Source organism: Leptonychotes weddellii, chromosome 1 (assembly GCF_054177405.1).
Source record: "Leptonychotes weddellii isolate Sample4059 chromosome 1, ASM5417740v2, whole genome shotgun sequence".
Classification (NCBI taxonomy): domain Eukaryota; kingdom Metazoa; phylum Chordata; class Mammalia; order Carnivora; family Phocidae; genus Leptonychotes; species Leptonychotes weddellii.
Genome location: NC_138369.1, coordinates 437,219 through 450,874, shown reverse-complemented (window position 1 = coordinate 450,874; position 13,656 = coordinate 437,219). Strand labels below are relative to the sequence as shown.

Below are 13,656 nucleotides of genomic sequence, written 5' to 3'. Positions count from 1 at the left end.
ACCAGCTTGCCCTGATGCTCAGCCCCAGATGCCTGGCTCCCCCAGTGGGCAGAGCCCACAAGGCCCAGGCCCCCTGACCTTCCTCTCCGGACACTGGGGAAGACTGGCCCCAAGCAGGCCCTGAACAGCGGAGTAACAGCCAGTAAATCCTATTACCTCCTCCAGGATCAGCTCTGCCTGCACTCAATGGGTGGGGCTGCTAAGATTAGCAGCAGGGCCCCAGGGCAGACACAGCCCTAGGAGCCCAGAGCGCTCAGAACTCAGGGAAGCCTGGGGAGCTGCCGGGACCTGCCCCTGAACTAGAAGGGGCCCGGGGCAAAAGGCTCCCCCACCTGCCCCCCAACCCCACCCCAGGGAGGCAGGAGCAAGCAGCAGGCCAATTTGTACGTTTTATTCCCACAAGATAACCAGGGGTGGGGGGGACGCCAAGCCTCGGGCCGGGCCGAGGAACCTTCCTCCGGCGGGGGGTGCACGCCGAGTTCTCGGGTCTGCCCCACCAGCGGGCTGGTTTTCAGGCAGACCGTCATGGGTGCCGGGTAGAAGGCTCCGAGGGGCAGGGGCCGCGGGGGGGGCGCATACTTGTGGAGCTAGAGGTAGCAGGGCAAGTCCTTCTCTATTACCTGTGGGGAAAAGGGGGGGTCAGGGGTGGCCTCTCCCCTCAGGCCCCACCCCCAGAAGGCTCAGTGGAAAGGTACCTACCAGGGGCTCTTCCATGGGACCATAACGCTTCACCACACAGCCGTTCTTGTCAATGAGGAACTGCCGAGAGAGCCCACGTCAAAGTGGGGGAAGCCAGCAGTCGGGGGGGGGTGGGGAGGTTCTAGGGGGGGCTGGGGGCAAGCAGCCCCCCACCTGCTGCCCCATTTGGGCCAGGGCTGGAGCACTCTGGAGCAGGGCACTGAGCTATGGCTGAGTAGACAGGGGCCCCGGGGGCAGGAGCCAGCCCTGGACACAGTCCTGGCGGGTCCCCCCTCCCGTCTCCCCCAACTCCCAGTCTCCCCTTACCTTGGTGAAATTCCATTTGATGGCACTACAAAAGCAACGTGAAGTCGTGAGGAATCTGGTGGCAAAGGCGATCCCCCCACCCCGGCCCCACCCGGGGAACCGCCCTTCCCTCTCCTCTCCCCTCCCCCAGCCTCCCACTCACTTTCCCAGGATGCCCCTGCCCTTGGGCTGGACTTTCATCCACTTCCACAGCGGGTGAGCATCGTCCCCGTTCACACAGATCTTGCTGTACATATCGAATTTGACATTATAGCCAGCAGCGAACTCTTTGATCTCCGCATTACTCCCTGGCTCCTGTGGCAAGCAGGGGTGTGGGGGTGAGTGAGGAGGAGCCTGTGCTCCCGTTGGTCCCCTCTCCCCACACCGGGACACCCGGGGACACAGCCAGGGACACAGCCAGCCACGTACCTGCCTCCCGAACTGGTTGCAAGGGAAGGCCAGGATCCGTAAACCGCACTCAGCGAATCGGGCGTGCAGGTCGACAAGCTGAGTGTAGTTTACTTCTGTTTTGCCTCATTGCGAGGCCACGTTGGTGACGATGCACACGAAGCCCCTGAAGGTGAGATGGGCCAGTGAGGCCAGGTCAGGGCCACCAACCTTTCCCCTGCCTCTCCCACCGGGCACTTGGGTACCCACCGGTACTTGTCCAGGTTAACCATGCTTCCATCGATGTCCTTGGCGGAGAACTCGTGCATAGACTGAGCACAGCGCCAGTCGTCTCGGGACGCGCACTGCAAAGCAAGGGCGCATGAGCGGCGTGGGGACTTCGGGCCGCCGAGCCCGGAGCCCACTGCCGCCTGGCCCACTCGCCCGGCCCGGGGTCCCCGGAGGAAGGGCTCCCAGGGGGATCCGCGCCGAGAAAACCAACTCCCCAGGGCAAGGAAAAACTGAGGACTCCTCCTCCTCAAGGGTGCACGCCCTTTGCGCAAGAGCGCACATTGGAGAGAAGACACTGAGGCCCGGAGAGGGCTTGGGGCCGCGCCAGGTGCCCCGGCGATGGGGCTGGGGCGCCGCGCGCACCGGGTCTGGGCACTCGGCGCTACAGCCGCTGTCCCAGGTCGTGAGCTCCGCCTGCCCTGGCCTCTCGAGACAGGGCTCCTCCCGCCGACGGCGCGCCCTCTTGCGCCCGCAAGCCCCCGCCTTCCGCCGCCGGGGGACTCGGCGCCGCCGCCGCCTGCCCCGCCACCGGCGCCGCTGCCCCCTGCGACCCGGGGCGCCGGCGGCCGCGCGGCCCATGCCCGACCAACTCCGGCCGCGCCTGTGCCCACCGAGGGCCGCGCCCGGGGGACAAAAAGGGCCGGTCGCCAGGGCAACCGGCCGCCCGTCTGTGACGCCACCAAGCAGGGCCCCGGGGCCGCGCAGGGAGGGGGAGGGGCGGGGACGTCCCGCGGCGCGTGACCCGGGGTTTCCAGCCCACCGGGCGCCCTCCGCTCGCCGGGCCCAGCCGGGGACGCCAGCGGCCGAGAGCGCCCAGCCCCCCGCGGCCTCGACGCCGCCGGCCTCGCGCGGCCCGCAGGCACCCAACGGGGGTTCCGGCCGCCCAAGCCTGCTCCCGAACGGCCCCCGCCCGAGCCCACCGCGGCCCCGCGCGCCCGCCCAACGGCCCCTCGACCCGCCGCCGGCGCCGCGCTCACCATGGTGCTGGCCAGACCCGGCGCGGCCAGGGCCCCGCACAGCAGCGCAGGCTTCAGCAAGCGGTACAGGCGGCTGAGGTTCATCACGGCGGCGGGGGCGCCGGAGGCAGCGGCTCCTCCCCTCGCCGAGCCGACCAATGGACGCGCGCCAGGGGGGGCCTCTCCTCCCCGCCCTAAGCCACGCCCACAGACCCCTCATTGGTCGGACGCGCGGGCGGGGCGGACCCATGGTGACGCCAGCCAATGGGAGGCCGGGGCGAGGGGCGGACGGGGTCGAGGCCGGGGCCAGGAGGCGGAGTCACTGCCGTGGGCGACTGCGCATGCTCGCCGGCGGGCGGACTGCCGGGTCCACGCAGGCGGCGCGTTGATGGGTTTAGGACGGTTATCCGGGTGGTTGACCGCAGCACCGCGGGATGCCTGACAACTTGAGATAGTACTGGAAACCCGTGGTGGGGGGCTCGAACTCGCAGGAAAACTGCCCCAGCTCTTTGAACACTGGAGGTTTTCTTTTAAAGTCACACGGGGTCGGACTCCGGCTCCCTCGCGACTGCGGTGTCGCTGCGGGGGCGCCTCGCCCGGCCCGTGGGCCCAGAGAAGGCCCGAGCCCACCCAGCTCGCCCTTAGAACGGGCACGTGAGCCGGGGGGCACTAACCAGGTGACCGTTAGCGGGCCCCGGCGGCCACGAGGACGCGCAGGTGCGTGCCTGGCGGGTGTGTGCCGGGCAGGAGCAGCACACGCCGCGGAGAGTTGTCTGCGCGCCCCACGGTGCACGGCGGTCCGCGCACGGGGCCGGAGTGCTCGACCTCTGGGCTTACGACTTGTTTTCACTCCCGGTTCTGGCCTTTGGCCGGGGCGGTACAGAAGACAGACCCGCCCAGTCTTAGGACCCGAGTCAAGGAATTCCTCAGCGGCCCGGCCGCCCCCACGCCCACCCCACGCCCGGCCGTGACTGGACTTTGACCTGTGCTGCATCTCGCCCCCTCCCAGACCCTCCGGGGAGCTTGGCTGCAGAGGCCACGGGCACAGGACTCCCTGGGCTTGGCTCACTTGGGGAGCCAGAGAGACCCCCTGTCTGCCTCCCACCCAGGCCGCCCAAGTGCCGGCCAAGTTTGGTGGTGAAGGCTGCGGAATGGGGAAATCCATTCCAGGGGCCGCTTCCCCATTCCTGGTCTTGCCCGACCTCCGCACAGGGCTTCCTACCTCCAGCCTGGCTACCAGAGGCCCACTTGTCAGCGGCACCTCTTGGAGGGGAGCCCCCATTGTCTCTGCTGGGCAGCCTCATTTCTCAAAAAGCACCCAGTCCCCCTCTACTTCTGCCTCCCTGGAACGACAGGGTGGCATGGCCACATTGGTCTGACTCACTGGAACTGTGCTCAGGCCTCACCAGCGTCTCGGGGGTCCTGAGGCCCACCTGCTCCCATGAGCCCTTTTTCCTCCCTCTCCCTAACGTCCACAGTCCTGTTGCTGTCTCCACCTGCCACCCATGCCTGAGCCCTCCCGGGGGACCATCCAGGTCAGCCCTCCTTGGGCCCAGCCGCCCCTGGCCCCAGGTTCCAACAATCCTGCCTAATCCCCTTACTCAGATTTGCCCATCATTCCAGCAACCTAGACAGATGCCATTTCTCCCATCTTAAAATCCACTCCTAGCCCTCTCCCTGTCCGCCTTTGGCCCCCTCTCTCCTTGGCATCTACATCCACACCTCCAGCTCCTTTACTCCCATAAATCCCACTCTGGTCGGGCCCCCTCCTCATCTGCCCTCGTCAGGGTCACCAGTAATGTCTGCTTGTCTAACCCCCCGCCTAATCTTCAGGTCTGCTCAGACTCGCTGTTTGGTGGCCTTGTTGATCACTTTCCCTCCTCCTCCTCCAGACACCTTCTTCACCGCGTTGGAGGGCACCTGGCAACCTCTTTATTCCACTTCAGGAGGGTTCATGTAATACAGCTGGCACTTGGTGCTGCAATCAGTAGCCAGGTCCCCTGGGAAGTGGGTGCTGTTCTCGTTCCTGTCCCACAAGGCAGGGGGAAGGGAGGCATTTAGGCAGAAAAGGGTTGAGTAATGTGCCTCGGTTCACGGGACCAGGATTGGCCGCTGCTTCAGGGTCTGTGCCCTCCCCTCCTCTTGGCCTCTGAATCTTGGCAACGTTTCGGATCTGTTTGGTGACCTCATCCAGGCTCCAGTCTCCAGTGACTCCCACATGCCTGTGTCCACTTGGACCTTGCCCTGGATTCCAGACTCATACCCCATTGTCTCCTTGACATTTCTCCTTGGGGCAACAAGAACCTCCTTCTTTCTCTCTTTCAATTTTATTTTATTTTTTTAAAGATTTTATTTACTTATTTGACAGGGAGAGCCAGAGAGCACAAGCAGAGAGAATGGCAGCAGGAGAGGAAGAAGCAGGCTCCCCACTGAGCAGGGAACCCTATGTGGGACTCCATCCCAGGCCACTGGGATCACGACCTGAGCCAAAAGGCAGACGCTTAACTATCTGAGCCACCCAGGCAACCCTCTTTCTTTCAATTTTAATTTTAATTTATTTTTTTTAAAGATTTTTTATTAATTTATTTATTTGACAGAGAGATAGAGAGCACAAGTAGACAGAGAGGCAGGCAGAGGGAGAGGGAGAAGCAGGCTCCCCGCGGAGCAGGGAGCCTGATGCGGGACTCAATCCCAGGACCCCAGGATCATGACCTGAGCCGAAGGCAGCCGATTAACCAACTGAGCCACCCAGGCGCCCAATTTTAATTTATTTTTAATCTATGCCAATGTGGGGTTGGAACTCATGCTCCATCAACTGAGCCAGCCAGGTGTTCCTGGAGCCCCATTCTTTTTTTTTTTTCAATTACTTATTAGAGAGAGAGAGTGTACCTGAACGAGTGGGGGTTGGTGCAGAGGGAGAGGGAGAGAGAGAATCCCAAGCCAACTCCCCACTGAGCCGGGAGCCCAACTCGGGGCTCAATCCCATGACCCTGAGACCATGACTCTAGCTGAAATCAAGTCAGAAGCCTAACCAACTGAGCTACCAGGCTCCCCCTGCCCTCTGCCCCCAGAGCCCCTTTCTTATCTGCCGCCTACACCTGTTTCTCCCTGGTCTGTCCGTCCTGGTCCCAGCAGCTCTCTTCCTCCTCCCTCTCTGTCTCTCTCTTCTCCGCATCCTGTCCACCTGCAAATCCTGTGGGGTCCACCTTCAGAACACCAGGAGCCTGCCCACGGCTCACCCCTACCCCAGTTGGAGCCCCCATCTGTGGCCAAGTGGCCCTCCCCTGTCCCCTGCCTGGTCTCTCTGCTGAAATGCTGACGGTGGCTGAAAAAGAAAACCCAAGCTTTTCAACCCAACCAACAAGGCCTCCCAGGGTTTGCCCCACTACACCCTCTAACCTGCTCTCCTCCCCCTGCCCCCACAGGCCTCCTTGCTGCCCCAACACACCAGGCAGAGTGAAGCCTTAGAGCCTTTGCACACACTGTACCCTCTGACCGATACACCTTTCTTCAGACATTCACACAGCTTCCTCCCACTCCTTTGGCCTTTTGCTGGACTCTCTCTTGCTCCTTGCCTTCCCTGACCTCCCCGCTGAAACTGAAAATCTCCCATCTGGCTTAGCTCCTGTATTCCATTGCACTGTCACCTTCTAATGCTCTTGTTGTGGTCGAGATTTCTATTTTGTCTCCCTGGAATGTAAGGGGGGCTTGGCCTGTTTTGTTCACCGTCTCTGGGAATGTATGGCTGAAAGAGAAGTTCCTGATGGCCTCCAGTGGGGCGAGCACTGAGCGGGGAGAAGGGCGGATGCACAGTCGGGGCTGGGGCTGTGGATATGCAGGCAGAGGCCTGCTGGGTCTCAGGGGATAGGACAGGGGGAAGACAGAGGGGGGAGCATTTCCTGAGCCCAGGGGCTGTGCCAAGCTCCGTCCCTTTAGATTCTCAGCTAACTCTCTGAAACGGGGACACTTTATTTCCATTATACAGAAGGGAAAACTGAAGCTCTCGGGCATTAAGTTGGACGCGGCCCACAGCAGTTGGATGCATATTCATGGAGGGCCTGCTACGTTGCCCGGCCGTCCCTGGGAGGCAGGCGAGGAGACCGCTGATCGCGTCCGAGCTTCAGCTTCCCCGCCCACACCTCGCTTCTGCCTCTCCCGATTCTAAACTCCCTACCCGGACGGGCGCTGAGCCGAAACTACAACTCCCGAGAGGCCCCGCGGCCAAGGCCACGCGAGAACTGCCGAGGCGAGAGTGGGCGGTTCCGTTTGCTCGGCTCTCGCGCAGCCAGCCGGCGCCCTCGGAAGGCCCGGGCTGCCCTCGGCGCTGCCGCTCCCGAAGGTATCTGGGGCCAGGCGTTCGCTGTCGACAGCCCTGCACGGGGCGGTGCGGGGGCTTGGCTCGGCGCAGGCGCAGTCGGCGCGGGTTCTGCCGCGGGCTCAGGCGCGTTGACGGGGGCGGCGGCGGCCATGGACGACGAGGAGGAGACGTACCGGCTGTGGAAGATCCGCAAGACTATCATGCAGGTGCGCCTGCGCGGCTAACGCGGGGAGGGCGGGCCTCGCTGCGCCGGGCGAGCCGGGCCGCGGCGGCTCGGGAGGGCGGCGGGAGCGGGGGGGTCGGGGAGGGGACCCCGCGGGGCTGCGGCCGGCCCCGGGGGAGGGTCTCAGTCGAGCTGAAGAGGGGAGGCGGCAGACCTCGGGCGTGCTCCCGGGCGGCCTGACTCGGAGCCCCAGAGCCGGGGGCGTGGGAGGAACCCTGCGGGTCCGCCGGCCTGCCCTGCTGCCCAGGGGTGTTTCCGGCCGGCGGCCGCTTCTCGGTCTCGGCCAGCAGCTTTGAGTTACTCGGGCTGATCGGGACGACCGAGAGCAGCAGCAAGCCGGCTGAGCATCCGCCGTGCCAGCGGTTTAACGGCCCCGGGACTCAACCCAGGCAGCCGCTTGCAGCGTCCCCTTACCTCTTGGCAAAGCTACTCTAAGAGGGGCACCAAAAGCGGCTGACAGCGCCGGGGGCCCGGGGGGCTCTGCGCCGACAGTCAGGCCAGGGGCCTCCTGGGGGGAGGGGGCGGTGGGCGCGGGGCCGAGCGGCAGCTCTGACCTTCCCTTTCTCGTCTGGGTCCTCTTCAGTCCGCCCGCTCAAAGCGCCCTGACTTCTGAGTCCTGGCCCTCAGCCTTTGGCCCCTTTCCCGACCAGAGTCTGCCCTGGCCTGCCCTGCAGCGCCCCTCCCACCCCTCTGCCTCCACGTGCCCCAGACCCTCGGCCATAGATAGCTCTGCCCGGCTTCCCAGTCACAGCCTGTCCCCGGGGCTCAGGGTAAGGTGACCAGCTGTGTGGCAGCTGGCTCTGTGCAGGAGCTCTCTTGGGGTGTGTCCTGGTCTTTGTCCCCACTTTCCGCTTCCTGTCTGACCTCTACATGCACCTGTCGCACCGGGCCCCCAAAGCCCGTGTCATCCTCTGCAGGGGCCTCACCCGGCCCGTGCTCCTCCCGCATCCCTCCTCTGCCCGGAGCTCACTTGGCTAGTCCTCTCTGCAGCTGTGCCACGACCGTGGCTACCTGGTAACCCAGGATGAGCTGGACCAGACGCTGGAAGAGTTCAAGGCCCAGTTTGGAGACAAGCCGAGTGAGGGGCGGCCGCGGCGCACAGACCTCACGGTGCTGGTAGCCCACAATGACGACCCCACTGACCAGATGTTCGTCTTCTTCCCAGGTGAGGGCCTTGCTGGTCCGGGGTGGCTGTGTGTCTCCTAGGGGCCACATTCTGGTAGAGCCATCCAAGGGCCTTCTCAGGGGTCAGCTCGTAGCAGCTGCCTACTGAGTGACCCAGTGTCCACACCGACCCTTTTATTTTGCCCGTTCTGGGAAGAGAGCTCTTCCTCCCCACTGGGGATGATGCCATTGACCTCTGAATTTCTCTGAGCACTTTTCCCAGTTCTCTGCTGTTTCTATCTTGATGGTTTTCTCTGTCCAGCAGGGTTATCACAGGCCTCCCCGGTGGGCCCCCAGCCCCCTCCTGATGTCACACTCACCTGTGTCCTCTCTGACCCCACATCTTCCACTCTCTGTGCTTCTCATTTGCCGAAGCTCCTTCCTGTGCTGCTGCAGGGTTCTCACCCTGTCTTGGGCCCGGTACACCCCCCTCACCACACCCTTTCCTCCTTGCTCTGCCTGCTCAGTGTCCATCTGTCCTCCTCGGAGACCCGAGTGCAGGTGCCTCCTCTTCCAGGAGCCCCTCTAAGCTCCAGGTCAAGCAAAGAGCCCACCACGGGGTGTCCCAGGACCCCTGTGTTCCTCTGTCTTGGCCCCTACTGCACTGAGGCGGCCTGATTGTAAAGCCCATAAAGGCTGGGAGGCCGTGTGTGTAGTGAGCACTCTGGGGGCCCAGCCCTCTGCCTAGAATCACGGGGTTAGAAAACATTTGCAGGATGGACCTAGCACGTGTAAGGCGTATTTACTGGAAGCCTTGGTGCCTAATCACGTGCCTCCCCGTGGAGCTGTCTCAGCCTCCTCAGAATCTGCCTGGTGGCAGGGCCCTCCCTGGAGTTGGACAGGGGTACGTCGTGTTCTCGAATGGGCCCCAGGACAGGACTGAGTTTCCTGCCGTGCTAGTCCGCCTGGACTGTTGTAGCAGAGCCCCACGGACCGGCAGCTTCAACATCACCCTGATCCCCTCCCGGTGCTGGAGGCATGACGTCTGAGACCAGGGTGTCGGCAGGGCTGGGTCCTCCTGAGGCCTCTCTCCCTGGCGCGTAGACGGCCGTCTCCGTGTCCTCACGGGATCGTCCCTGTGTGTCTCTGTGTCCTCACATCTTAGAAGGCCACCAGTCTTATCTGATTAAGGCCTGTCCTAATGACCTTGTTCAGATTTAACTGTCTCTTTAAAGACTTTGTTCCCAAGTACAGTCATATTCGAGGTACCGGAGGTTAAGATTTTAACACGAGGATTTTGGGGGACACAGCTCAGCCCCTGACACTGCCTGTCGGGCGAGTGAGGGTCTGAGGAGATGTGCTGCACGCACGTGAAGGCCTGGCTGGGAGCCCCGCACACATCCTGGAGCTGGCAGCCAGTTGTTGACCTTCTGCTCGGCTCAGGGTCCAGTGGGTCTGGCCGTGCAGGGATGGGACCGTGGTCCCTCAGGTCAGCTGACTTCACATCCCTTCTGAACATGCAGCCACCTCGGCGGCACCTAGACCAGGCGAAGTGCTTCCTCTGGGGGTTCGCAGATCTTGGAAGCACTGAGGCACTGGACCAAACAGATTCACAGATCCTAGTTCCAGAGAGGATCCGTTAGGTGGGGAGGTGCAGGGGACCTTCCAGCTCCCCAGCAGATGTGGAGGAGAACCAGCACCCTGGTTCCCGTTGGGCTCGTGGGGAAACTGAGGCCCCAGGGAGAAGAGCCTGTTCCCGAGTGGCACTGGGACGCCTTGGTGAGATAGAGCTAGGATGCAGGGCCCCCCAGGGAAGAGGGGCCCTTGCAGTGTAGAGCACCATGTGTTCTGTCCGCAGAGGAGCCTAAAGTGGGAATCAAGACCATCAAGGTGTATTGCCAGCGGATGCAGGAGGAGAACATCACCCGGGCCCTCATCGTGGTGCAGCAGGGCATGACCCCCTCCGCCAAGCAGGTGGGCGTGCGTGTGGTCCCCTCCCCCCCAGGTGGGAGGTCGTGCGCCTCATGTTCCCCCTCCCCGGACCCTGCTGACAGTCTTCACCAAGGGTTGGCACGCTGCCCGCCGGCCCCTGGGGGTATCGGCCCCGTGTCCTGATGGGGCCTCAGGAGCCTGGGATCTGGGAAGGAGCGGCTCTCCCAGTGCTCTCACGGCCGATGCCTGCTGAGAGAAGCCAGAGCGGCGAGGTGGCCCTTGTGGGCGCCCGCATCCTGGAGCGTGGGCTGGACAGGTCTGGGTGGAGGCTGCTGTTTGGGGTGGTGGGCGAGCGAGCGGTCTCGTCCCTGTGCAGAGTTCTCGCAGTCCCACCAGCACAGGGACAGCCCCGGGAGCGTTTTGTCAGAGGTCACTGTGACACCAGGCTGAGACCTTGGAAACGTGTCAGGGGGGCGGGCGGGCTCTTCCTCCTCGAGAAGTCCCGCAGACCGGCGGTGGGATTTCCTGATTTATGACGCGTGGCACCTTACTGAAGTGTGGAAGTAAGCCCCCTTTGGCCGCCAGCCCACCGTCAGCCTCTGGGGAGGAAATGGGGTGGCATCATGTTGGTCCTTGGCCGTGCATGAGTGTCGGCCTCTCTTCCAGTCCCTGGTAGACATGGCCCCCAAGTACATCCTGGAGCAGTTTCTGCAGCAGGAACTACTCATCAACATCACGGAGCACGAGGTAGGGGGCTGCTGGGGGACGGCAGAGGTGTGGCCCCCGCCAGATCGTAGGAGGCAGATGGGGATGTGTCCGGGCAGTGGTGCTCCCTGTTTGGGGGTGAAGATCTCTGAAGGAAGTAGAGCGGGGGTCTCCGAGTGTGGCCCTGGGTGGGAAGCAGCAGCATCGCCTGTGAACCTGCCACGAGTCAGGAAGCTGGGAGGCGGGGGGGTGGAATCTGCTGCCCCAGGGGTCCCCAGATTGTGCCCCACGGCCCATCTGCATGAGCTGCAGGCTCTAGTCCCTCATCCACGTGTGGAGCCAGGAGCAGGGCGGGACTGCAGCCAGGGCCTCTGTGACGTCCCTGAGCGCCTTGGGTGGGCGGTTCACGCCAAGGAAACAGCCTGCGGCCCGCCCTGCGCCCCTTTTCTGTGTGGGGGTACGGTGGGGTCTCGCACCCCTGGAGACTCAGCTTCTCCCCTTGGCAGCTGGTCCCAGAGCACGTCGTTATGACCAAGGAGGAGGTGACCGAGCTGCTGGCCCGGTAGTATCCTTTCAGCCCCTGCCCTGGGCCCTCTCCTCCCCTCCCACCTGCACACCCTTACTCGCACCCCAGCCAGTGGAGCCTGGGTTTTTCCCTGACTGAGCTTCTCAGTAAACTCCGAGAGAACCAGCTGCCCAGGATCCAGGCCGGAGACCCGGTGGCCCGCTACTTCGGGATAAAGCGAGGGCAGGTGAGACGTTCCACCCCAGCCCCCTCTAGAGCCAGGGCCGTCGCTTACGCCGGCTCCTCGCCCAGGCCCAGGGTCCACTGTGAGGCCCCGCCCCAGCCCCTGCTTTCGTGTGTCCACAGGTGGTAAAGATCATCCGGCCCAGTGAGACCGCAGGGAGGTACATCACCTATCGGCTGGTGCAGTAGCCGCCCAGCTCACAGGTGAGATGTGCGCTGTGGCCACGGGGCCCGACGGGGCGGGGGTGGGGGGGCTCTCCCTTTTGGGGTGCAGGAAGGGCCCATCCAGGAGTGAGCCCCGTCTTCCTATTCCCCCCCAGTCCTCTCTGTCACCTCCTGGGGGGCCTTGTCGGCAGCCCCACTTCCTGCTCGGCTGGTCTCACCTCACACAACAGACGTAACACGTGGTCGTCCTTCCTTCTCTCTCCCGCCCTGCGGCCTGGAGACAGATGGGGCTGTGGCCACCGCCGCCGCCCCCCAGGAACCTCACCACTGCTGCTCTGGACCCCGGGGCGACCTCCCCTGGATGCTGAGCCCCACCCTGGACCCTGCGTGACCGTGCCTCCGGAGGGGACAGGATGCCACGGGGAGGCCTGCAGCAGCCGGTGACCCACAGCAGTCCTGGCTCAAGTCTCCGGCCAGCCCCCACCCCTGTGGCCCTAGGGTGGCCCTGAGGCCGTCTGAGCACACCCGGGGCAGCAGGGAGCGAGTTACTATTTGATGCTGGGTGTTTTTAAAAATTAAAAGTATTTGTGCAAGTAAAGTGGCTTATCTGGAGAAGCAAGGCAGAATGACAGGTTTGCAGTGAGTGGCCTTGCTCAAGGCTCTAGACCCTGGGCCTGCCCCCCGCCCCCCAGGGTGGCCATGTCCAGGCACGTCCCTGTCCAGTCTTTGGTGGGGGTGGGCAGCGTGGGGCGGGGCAGTGCTGCTGGGCTGCTCTCAGCTCTATTCCTGGTGTTTTCCTTGCATCAAAGTTTGTGGTCGGTTATGCAGTTTCCCCATTAGTGTCTAGTTTCAGAAGGCCTTCCTGGTTCGGGTTAAGAGGTTTGCTTTTCTTTTCGTTTTAACAACGGCTTTATTGAGACCTAGTTCACGTACCACGGCGCATGCATTTGCAGCACACCACTCAGTGGCTTTTAGACCTTGTCATCACCCCGAAAGGAACCCCGTCCCCATCAGCCGTCACCCCTCCCCAGCCCCCACCCCCACGAGCCCCCTTCCCGTCCGCGGACGAGTCTGCTCCGGACGTGTCACCCACGTGGACTCACACCCCGCGTGGCCTTGCGTGTCCGGGTCCCTCCCTGAGCGCCCCCGCCCCCATCAATGGTCACTCCCCACCTTCTCCCCCGCCCCCCGCCCCCTGAGCCCCCTTCCCGTCCGTGGATGAGCCCGTTCCGGACGTGTCACCCACGTGGACTCATACCCCGCGTGGCCTTGCGTGTCTGGCTCCCTCCCTGAGCGTCGTGGGCTCGGGGTCCGTCCCCAGGGCCACGTGTGTGGGCGCCTCGCTCCCGTCTGCGGCCGCGGGACGCTCCGGTGCGTGGAGGACGCGCTGTGTGTTACCTGTCCAGCTGCGCACACCCACATTCTACTTACCCATTTACCCTCCGCGGACACTGGGTTCATCCGTTTTCGGCAGTGACTTGTGAATAACGTTGCCGTGGGCGTTCGCATACACGTTTTGTCTCGACGTGTGTTTTCATTTTTTCTGGGTGTGTATCTAGCCGTAGGATTGCTGGGTCGTGCGGAATCGGGTCACCCGGTGGAGAAACCGCCAGGCTGTTTGGCGGCCCGTGTCAGACCCGCACGCCTTGGCAGCGCTCGCTGCGGTGAGGTCGGCCTCGCTGTGCGTGGGATGCCTTCTCCCTGATGACTAACCACATGGCTGTTCTCTTGGCTCAGAGGCCACATGCATGTCGTCTGTGCAGGAAGGTCTGCCCGCCCCTCACGTGCCGTGCAGTTGGGCTGCGCGTGTCCCTGTCGCTCCCGGCACGCAGCCACGGGCATG

The 13,656-nt window shown here is 63.6% G+C and overlaps 3 protein-coding genes across 6 annotated transcripts in view; 1 reads left to right on the top strand and 2 right to left on the bottom strand.

Moving 5' to 3' along the window:
- Window positions 1-375: 375 nt before the first annotated feature.
- Window positions 376-2,788, bottom strand: GPX4 (glutathione peroxidase 4). Of its 3 annotated transcripts, none has more exons than XM_006740773.3 (7): window positions 2,640-2,788; window positions 1,642-1,736; window positions 1,414-1,558; window positions 1,148-1,299; window positions 1,006-1,030; window positions 700-759; window positions 376-620 (listed from the first exon to the last, which is right to left on the bottom strand). In XM_006740773.3, the coding sequence occupies exons 1-7, from the start codon at window positions 2,721-2,723 to the stop codon at window positions 588-590; spliced, it is 594 nt and encodes a 197-aa protein (XP_006740836.2). In that variant the 5' UTR covers window positions 2,724-2,788; the 3' UTR covers window positions 376-587. The 3 variants fall into 3 exon arrangements, with proteins under 3 accessions (XP_006740836.2, XP_081679996.1, XP_081680046.1); XM_081823870.1 differs by lacking the exon at window positions 2,640-2,788 and adding an exon at window positions 2,026-2,256; XM_081823920.1 differs by lacking the exons at window positions 1,006-1,030; window positions 2,640-2,788 and adding an exon at window positions 2,026-2,256.
- Window positions 2,789-6,987: 4,199 nt separating this feature from the next.
- On the top strand, window positions 6,988-12,411 carry POLR2E (RNA polymerase II, I and III subunit E). 2 transcript variants are annotated; one of them, XM_006740771.3, is made up of 8 exons: window positions 6,988-7,142; window positions 8,150-8,324; window positions 10,122-10,237; window positions 10,862-10,942; window positions 11,407-11,465; window positions 11,574-11,652; window positions 11,772-11,852; window positions 12,098-12,411. In XM_006740771.3, exons 1-7 carry the CDS (start codon window positions 7,086-7,088, stop codon window positions 11,835-11,837), a joined length of 633 nt encoding a protein of 210 aa, XP_006740834.1. In that variant the 5' UTR covers window positions 6,988-7,085; the 3' UTR covers window positions 11,838-11,852; window positions 12,098-12,411. The 2 variants fall into 2 exon arrangements, with proteins under 2 accessions (XP_006740834.1, XP_030891928.1); XM_031036068.2 differs by having other exon boundaries at window positions 11,969-12,411.
- A 957-nt stretch (window positions 12,412-13,368) lies between these two features.
- Window positions 13,369-13,656, bottom strand: part of ARHGAP45 (Rho GTPase activating protein 45) — a 4,788-nt gene continuing 4,500 nt past the window's right edge. The window contains exon 6 of the mRNA XM_081804082.1: window positions 13,369-13,427. Coding sequence (XP_081660208.1) covers window positions 13,369-13,427 — 59 coding nt within the window. The remainder of the gene's footprint in view (window positions 13,428-13,656) is intronic.

Excerpts from the sequence above, each read along its gene's own strand:
- POLR2E (XM_006740771.3), top strand. The coding sequence starts at position 7,086 with ATGGACGACGAGGAGGAGACGTACCGGCTGTGGAAGATCCGCAAGACT. Across the intron at positions 7,143-8,149 it reads TCCGCAAGACTATCATGCAG|CTGTGCCACGACCGTGGCTA; the intron begins GTGCGCCTGCGC and ends TCCTCTCTGCAG. Across the intron at positions 10,943-11,406 it reads TCAACATCACGGAGCACGAG|CTGGTCCCAGAGCACGTCGT; the intron begins GTAGGGGGCTGC and ends TCCCCTTGGCAG.